Source organism: Calidris pugnax, unplaced genomic scaffold (assembly GCF_001431845.1).
Source record: "Calidris pugnax isolate Ruff unplaced genomic scaffold, ASM143184v1 scaffold8, whole genome shotgun sequence".
Taxonomy (NCBI): Eukaryota; Metazoa; Chordata; class Aves; order Charadriiformes; family Scolopacidae; genus Calidris; species Calidris pugnax.
The window spans coordinates 16975686-16984351 of NW_015090830.1; the positions used below are offsets into that span (position 1 = coordinate 16975686).

At 40.4% G+C, this 8666-nt stretch overlaps 1 protein-coding gene across 3 annotated transcripts in view; it reads left to right on the forward strand.

Annotated features, from left to right (window-relative positions):
* DSP (desmoplakin) overlaps nucleotides 1-8666 on the forward strand; it is a 40015-nt gene that overhangs the window by 20678 nt on the left and 10671 nt on the right. For all 3 annotated transcript variants that reach the window (XM_014940899.1, XM_014940901.1, XM_014940900.1), the window contains exons 11-20: nucleotides 129-281; nucleotides 1824-1978; nucleotides 2370-2496; nucleotides 3016-3220; nucleotides 3709-3926; nucleotides 4717-4883; nucleotides 5202-5340; nucleotides 6469-6662; nucleotides 7514-7676; nucleotides 8258-8341. In XM_014940899.1, the coding sequence (XP_014796385.1) occupies nucleotides 129-281; nucleotides 1824-1978; nucleotides 2370-2496; nucleotides 3016-3220; nucleotides 3709-3926; nucleotides 4717-4883; nucleotides 5202-5340; nucleotides 6469-6662; nucleotides 7514-7676; nucleotides 8258-8341 (1605 nt within the window). The remainder of the gene's footprint in view (nucleotides 1-128; nucleotides 282-1823; nucleotides 1979-2369; nucleotides 2497-3015; nucleotides 3221-3708; nucleotides 3927-4716; nucleotides 4884-5201; nucleotides 5341-6468; nucleotides 6663-7513; nucleotides 7677-8257; nucleotides 8342-8666) is intronic.

Consider the following 8666-nt stretch of genomic DNA (forward strand, 5'->3'; position numbering starts at 1 on the left):
TGGTCAGTGATGTAAAAGGGCAGTTGGTGAAGTCAGGTTTGAGAGTGCAGTTACTGCCTTTTTTTTTTTTTTGGTTTGCAAATTTTTTTTTTTTTTTTTTTTTTTTGACATACTATTAACCTTTGCAGAATGAACGAGAGAGAATTCTTGAATACAAGAGGCAAGTGCAGAGTTTGGTGAATAAATCCAAGAAGATTGTGCAGCTGAAGCCACGTAACCCAGACTACCGGAGTAACAAGCCCATTATCCTCAAGGCTCTGTGTGACTACAAACAGGATCTGGTAATGTATTCCTTTTTGGCTGATAATGAACACCATGTAAACTAGAACATGGCGAATGATTTAGTAAACAAACTTTTGAGCTAATAGGTGTAATCCCTTTGCTTTTGGTCAGCATTTGAATTTCTTGGATGAAAAAGCTCTGACTTTCATGCAATTATGAACAAACAGGCTAGGTTCTGGTTGGTTAATAAGTTTGGTCAAAATAATTATTATTAGTCCATTAAATAGTATTAATACTCATAGTTCAAATTAGCACAGAAAAGTTTCATTTGTAATTGGGCTAAGATTGTTCTACAGATGCTTCCCAGCATCTGCCCTTTTAGTTTGGTGATTTCTCACCTTTCCAGTGTCCCCCTGGGTCTTGAGTTCAACACTTCATCTAACAAAAGACAAAGGAATGTATGATAATTCATTGGTATCCGAAGTTTTTTGATGGATGGAGTATGAAATTGATGGTTGTGGTTTTTTCCTTCTCAGTACTGGGGCTGCCTGAGTTTGTTTGGTGGTTTTTGTTTGTTTGTTTGTTTGTTTTTTTTCCTTAGCAGTCTGCTTATATGCGTTTTCTGCTTATGTGCTCTTTCTCTTTACTGGTTCCAAATTATGCAGTTTTCCTGTTCTGTTAGGGTAAAACTTGTTTTACCTGACTCACGAGATTGCACTCCTGCAGTGACCAGTAATTGACCGCTGTGATTTGTGTTTACGGTCTGGGGTTTCTGCTATCCACTCTGTGTCTGTGATCTTCCATACCACGTTTTATTCCAGAGTAACGACTTGTTGTTACTGTAAGCACAGCTAAAAACATTTAGGCAGTGGTTACCTGACTGCTTGGCAATTGCTTTTAGAGTTAAGCATGCTAAATTCTGCTCAGGTGAAGGTAAGCTCAGACAAGTCTGGAGCCCCTGCATGGTCAGGTCAATGTCAAGCTTGTGGCCTTTTACTAGTTCTGTCAAAAATATATCTGCTAGCTGTAGAGGTGTGATGGAAGGAGAAAGTCCTATCAGGATAAATGATAGAAGAAGGTTCCCCCTCTTAGATGTGAGTGGGTTGTAACCTGCACCACGGCCGCATCCATGGCTGCAGGCTGTCAGGATTTCTGGCAATTGGGACTAGTGGATCTAGCTCTGCTGCACTCACTCCAAGTCTCTTTGCAAATACGGATGCGGCACTAAGCATCCTTTTGCCTCCAGCTCACTGGTTTAGGGCCAGGCATGTTTGCCTAGCTTACCATGGCCATGTGTCCACACTCAGCTTTCTATGCTTGTCATGACAAGCCTCAAGTGTGATGATCAACTGGACTGACAACCACTCAGAAAGTTGAGAGTGCTCTCGCTTGGTTTTCTTCACATGGAAACCAGATTGAGGGAGAAGGGGTTGATCTGTACTGATCTCTTGCCCCAGTATGAAGCCAAGATGCACACCCAGACCTGGCAGCTGGGAAGCACTCCCACTTCTGTGCTCTAGGTGCATCTTTCTTGTCTGTCTTTTCTAGAAACCCCATGTTAGTTAACTAAAGAAAAAAATACTGTTCTGCCTTCCTTATAGAAAACAGTGCGCAAAGGAGATGAATGTATCCTGAAGGACAATAACGAGCGCAGCAAGTGGCTGGTGACTGGCCCAGGAGGAGTGGACATGCTGGTGCCATCTGTTAGTCTTATCATCCCACCCCTCAATCCGTTAGCAGTGGATCTTGCTACCAAGTGAGTTGCTGCCTGGGTTTGGACATCTGCTACTGGGAGCAGATAGAAGAGTTCGCTCAAAATAGCAACCAACCACAAAATCTGGTCTGTGCCTTGATCAGAATGCCCCTGCACTCCATAAGGGTGGGGGGATTAAGGACTAGGCCCTTGACTTGAGGGAGTTTGCTTCAGTGAAGCTTGCTGGGATCTAAAAATATTTAAAACTTAAATTTTACAAGGTTTTTCTCATCTCTAATAAGGAAAGTCATGGAAAAATTAATTTCCAAGATTTTTTCTAGTAGAGAACAAGCTTTAATGCACTCCACATCTGGTGGATGTTTCTTTGGATGTTTTGTAGCTATACTGTGAGGACACACATGTTTTGACTGTGAAATTTCTTTTCTCATCTCAGAATTGAGCAGTACTATGAAGCTATTTTAGCTCTGTGGAACCAGCTGTATATCAACATGAAGAGCCTGGTGTCTTGGCATTATTGCATGATTGACATTGAGAAAATCAGAGCGATGACTATTGCCAAGGTAAGACTCCAGCTGGCCTTATCTGTAGACCAGGGACATCCGTGACCTGACCTTTGCTGTCCCAAGCAGTGCTTACTGTGTGCTGTGCAGGTGTACATTCTGCAAAACCGTGGGCCTTCCTTTTGTTGGGTCACACAGTTATATATGGAAGTTGTTGTTTTGTTAGAGGAGAAGCAAAATGCTTTCGTATTCAAACATAATACGGAAAAAAGGGAAGATTAGCTAAGGGGTTTTATTACATACTTGTACTTGTTCCCAGTACGCAAGGGCATGAATAGGCAGAGTAAGAGGTGGAATTTCAAACTAATCTGAAATTATGAAATGGCTATAACAAGACTAGATTAGCTCAGAGGGCACTTCTAGCATTGTACTTTTAGAGGCAATCTGGGTAAGTTTTATTCTAAAATGTGATTACTCTGTTTTTTCTATAGGGGTATTAGTTTGTTCCTTAATGATTAACTAATCATAAGCATTCACCAATTGCTTCTTTTTTAAAAAATCTCTTATACTTCATTTCAGCTGAAAACAATGCGTAAGGAAGATTACCAAAAAATAATAACTGACCTGGAAATCCATTATCAAGAATTCTTAAGGAACAGCCAAGGGTCAGAGATGTTTGGTGATGAAGACAAACGAAAGATCCAGACTCAGTTCACTGATGCTCAGAAGCACTACCAAACCTTGATTATACAACTGCCCAATCAACCACGGCAGCCACAAACAGGTTTGTCATCCTCCTGATTTTTGCAGAGATTGTACTGCTTGGGTTTCTTTGTTTGGGGGTTGGTGGTGCATTCTTTTTATGTGAAAATGTTCCCATAAACATATGAATGGAAACATGCTCAAGAATTGTACTGCTGTCTCCCAAAGTAGCACAACTGGCCACGTGCAGGGAAGAGTATGTTTTGTTCTCCCTTCCCGTGGGAATAGTCCTCTGAAGTTCATGGAGCTTGCTGGGAAAATGAGAGTAATTCAGTCCATCTGTTATACTTTCAGTTATTAGTAAGCAAAACCTCACTGCCGGATTTGAGGAAACAAGTTTCTCTTTTTGTGAAGGGGAGATTTCAGTGCTTGAAACAGCTGCTTAAAGGCCCAGATCTTCTACCTGTTCTCAGTTCTACAGAACAAGTCAGCACTTTGGCACTGCATTGGCTTCCTATATGTAGATGTTCAGTTTTCTGGCAGTTGACATTCACCCAATTTATTTTACAGTGGTCCCAACTGAGACCTGTCCTGTGGGTTCCACAAACACCATCATCGTTAATGAGAGAAACAGAGAACATGAGAAGCAGGAGGCCTGGCTTCTGATGGAGCTTCAGAAACTTCGGCGTCAGATTGAAGCTTCTGAGATTCGGATGGTTCAAAGAGCTCCTCTTGGAGTGGATCAAGGAGCTGTGCATGACTTTTCTGTCAGAATAAAGGATTTAGAGGTAACTGTGAATGTTTTTCTTTGAACATCTGAAGCTTAATATGAATCTGTGCTGCAGTCTGTGTTGCAGTTGTATTTCCGATTGGCTGGGAAAGACACATACCCAAGCAGAAAATTCTCAATTTAAAGCTAACCATGACAATTTGGATTGGAATTTAGCTCCTATGTAGAAAAAGTTGGCTCTTGGATTTTAGAAGTCAAATTCTGTCAGGCAAAGAATACAGAAAGTCTGATGTCAAGTGGACATGTTAAGCCTCATCCAGGTTAAAGCACTATTAATATCCTTTTGCACAGACTCCACTTTACCACCTACCCCTGAAGTGCTGCCTGTGGGATGCAGAGTGGATAGATGAGGCTTACAAACTCCTAATCCCAGTTCTTAAGATTTGAAGGGGACTGGAGAGAGAAGATTAGTAAGAAAAGAGAACAGGTTCAGTGTATGAGAAATTCCTCTGAGGCAAGGAGGTTGCAAAGGTCTTAAGAGCAGCAGGACCTTGGCACGTCTACTGAGTGCAGTAGGCAGCTGGCAGTAAAGTGCTCTGCTTTCAACAAAGCTGTTTCAGCGTGGATGAGGTGCTCAAAAAGAGGTATTACCTGTTGTTGACTGTGCAAAAAAGAAACCTCCTAATGTTACTTACCTTGAAGCAAGCAAGGTGGGGCACTGCTTCAGTCCTTGGTCAAGCTGATTAGATAACAGCAGACTATTTGGGTAAGGAGACCAATTGTATATGTGCTGTAGAATGATCATTCAGCCAACAAAAATGCGTAAATCAGGCATTCTCTTTCCTTAGGGCGTGCAGAATGACTCTCAAATAATGGCTGAAACCCTCAATAAGCATAAGGACTTGCTGCCTAACTTCAGAGGCTCTGAGAAGTATGTGTACTTGCAGTCAGAGATAAACGCCCTATTTCAAAAACTGGAAAACATTAATGGTGTTTCTGCTGGCTACTTAGACAGGTAAGAGAATTGAGGTTATAGCAATAAATCATTTACTTTCTTCCATAATTCCAAGTCTAGAAACCTGCCTGTTGTTACCTGTAGTGTAAAATTATACCTTCTTTCCTACAAATGCTGTATTTGAGTGTAGAAACAGACACTTATGTGAATTTTTTCCCTTCTATGGAAGACTTTAAAAAAAAAAAAAAGTGAAAATTGTGTCACTGAAATTTCTTCTGTATTGTCTATTCTCTTTAACTAATAATGTGCAATTAATTAGAAATGTCACCTTTCCTTTCCCCAGTCCATAACAAATTTGTCTTGTATTATTTATTTTAGCTTGAATGCGCTGAGGTGTCTGCTCCAGATTATTCTGCAAACAGAAGACGTGATCAGAGTTTTTGAAGTCAGACTCTCTGAAGAGGAGACTGTTCCTTTGGATCTTGATAAAGTGGAGGCTTATCGGGCTTGTCTGAAGGTGAGAGGCCAAGACCCAAGGACACAGCAAGGCAAAATTTGTAGCTGCCAGCACTGGGCTTTTGAGCTGGGTGAAAACCTTCCAAAACCAGGAGATGGAAGTGCTGATCCTGACATATTTTATGATATAGACATACAATGCTTTTGCAAGTTATTGGAAGGAATTTATGGGTTACTACTTCTTCCCTCCCCTGGTTGTTGCTGCCCCCTTCCAGCCAGTGGCATAGAAGGTCTCCACAATCCATTTATGTACACAATTATCTGTGTTTATTTGTACCACTTACGAAGCTAGATTTGAAGGCAATACATCCATTCTTGCAAGAAGGCTTTTTAATTACCCTTGTCTTCTAGTTGTAACAAGTTGAGTGTTATTGTGTGTCCTGGTTTTGCCATAGAGTCCATTTTCAATGCTATAGTGAGAACTTTCCATCCTGTACAAGGGGAGAAGGCAAAGAATAATTGCTTTGCTGAGCACAAAGTTGGGTTGCAGAACCAGTCTTTATCTGGCACTGAGCTGGTCCTTTTATGCACCGCACGCCTTTGGGAGAATAGGGACTCTCATTCTTTCCTGTTCTCAGGTGCAGCAGGGAAAAAGAGTGTAAGTGCCACAAATGAAGCACAACCAGGTTACCTTTTAATTATGTTAAATAAGGAAACAGGAAAAAAAAAATCTGTGCAGATTTTTAGATAACATTTAAAAACTGGGTATGCCAATCCTGAGGTTTGGATTGTACATCTATTGCAAGTGCAGGAGTCTTTCATACTTCAGTGAAATTTTCTAGTCAGTTGTTTCTAGGAACAAACGAGGTAGGCGCTTCCCTTTTTTTTTTTGGTAACTGCACTACATTGTTCTGAGAAACTGAAATGTTAGCTACAGAATATGATGACAGAGGCCTTTGCTTTAGCAAATTATTTAAGGGTGAGTCTAACTTTAAACACATTCTTAAGTCAAACTCTGTTTACCAAAGTCAATGTTTCACTTTAGATACATTAAGTCCGTCTGGCATCAGTGTGCATACCTTACTGAATTAGAAACAAAATCTTTGAGCCCCAATACATTGTGCATGCTGTTGATGGTTAAATTCCTCTCAAGAATAAAACATATGATGGCATTTTGTTTTTTCTCCAGAAAATGAAAGCAGACCTAAACATGAAGAAATCACTACTGAATGCCCTGGAAAGTGAGCTACAGAAGACACTTCAGATTCACTCACAGTCTTGCCAGTCATACACCCTGTATGACATGGACATTGGAAAGTTCTGTGACAAAGTTACCCAGCTAATGGACCGCTGGCAGAGAGCTGATAAGCAGATAGATAACAGGTTTGGTCATATTTCCTAATAGCTTCTTCCTTATTGCTGTTGTTACTAAGATCATCTTAACAATGAGTCTAAAAGAACTGATGTGCACTAATCATCACTTCTAGAGGACAAATTATGACTTCAGGGCAGTAACATATAGGTTGAACATACTTTAAAAAGTATTATGTAAGACCAAGCAGGAAAATGTAAGTTATTCATTAAAATGTGTAACCTATGTGCTAAGGAGTTGTTCTAATTATTTTTTTTTATTCTTGCTAGTGTTCTTGGATTAAGTGCTTCCAGTCAGCATTTTCCCCTTCAAACAAAGCAACCATGCTTTTCCTGAATACCCTATACCTGAGGGTTAAAAAATTAACACTAAGAATTAAGTAAAAAAAAATCCCAACCATTTTTTTCTAATGCTTTATTGAACTGAAGGCACATTCAGATTGTTTGGGGGGTTTTTTTGGGTGTGGTTTGTTTCATTTTGTTTTTACTTCAGGCCAAAAATCTAGTCCTATTAATAAAAATTGGCTCGTTGCTAGTTGTTTCAGTGAAAATTAAAAACAAAAGGACCAAAGCAAGTGAACTTGATTCTTATCACTACAAGGCTTTATCCATCCCTCAGTTGAGAGGAAGTGCCAACCTCTCTGTATTGCAGACTTACTAAAAAGTGAAGCACTAAAACCCCATGTTGGGTCACTAATAACCAGTAAAACTTTCATTTATTTGAAATTCTTGTTCAGAATCTCCTTCTAGAGCTTCCCATAGTTTTACCCGGTCTATTACTTTGTCTTATTTCTAAAAAATGTTTAAAGAGAGAGAAAGAGAATGCACTTTTCATTTTGACAGTTTTCCCTGTTTTCTTCTAGAGCGTGGGATTTAGAAAGGCAAATAAAACAGCTGAAAACATACCGAGATCTCTACCAGGCTCTGTGCAAATGGATCTGTGACGCCAAGCGCAGGCAGGAGGCCATCGAGTCCATGAAACTGTGTGATTGCAACAGTATCATGAGATACCTGCATGATCAGAAGGTATGCACCACCTGAATGAATTGCATTCAGTTACTTGGATTTTAAGTTGTTTTGCTATTTAGAAAGTACTGGTATCAATACAGTCTGAAATACTGTTTTGAATTATAAAGTAGACAAGCTACCAAAACCCACCACATGTGTAGAAGGCAGGAGAGAAGATATCATCATTCCTTTCTGTCAGCACTGCTACAGATTATGAACAAGGCTGGTTTTGGCTCATACACGATCACTGACACTTTTATATATCAGCTTTGAATTAATTCAAGGGACTGTATGATGGTGCAACTTAGGGGACAAATTACAGCACAAAAATAAAAAACAAGGAAATACACCTAACCTAAAGTCAAGTAACTCTCCCTCCCCAGATCTGGGGGTTGTTCAGTTGCCAGGTGTCCTTTCTGAGAACAACCTTCTCATGCCCAGGGAGCTTGCCATGATAAAAACAGCACAGGTCCAGGTCTCAGCCTCTGGGCTTGCAGTGGTCTCATACTGCAGGTGCCTTCTGATGGAGGTAGTGTGTACAGGAGGAAATATGGGCAAATCTTGAGGGAGTGCTTCACAGCTCACTTCTTTCTTGACAGAACTTGCACAGCGAAATCTGTGGGAAGCGAGACAAAGTTGAGGAGCTTCTCAAGCATGCAGATCAGTGCTCAGCTGCAATTAAGGTACTTGGATCTCAGCATTTTTATGGGGTGTGGTTTTTCATGGTCGGGCTCATCCCATTGTCTCTGTACTGCTGGCAGGTGAAATGTCAGCTCCCTGGTGTGTGTGTGTGTGTACAAAAACTGCTGGGGTGAAGCATTTGTGTGTACAAAATATAATGAAAGTAATTTGTGTACTTGCCACCTGAAGACCACAGGATGATGCAGGAGATACCAGTGGGAAATTCTCTTCAGGAGAATCAAAGCCTCCTTCTAGCCAGACCCAACTTTCCAGTTTAGATGTTAAAAAAAAAAAAAAAAAAAAAAAGAAGAAAAGGGAGAGAAAAAA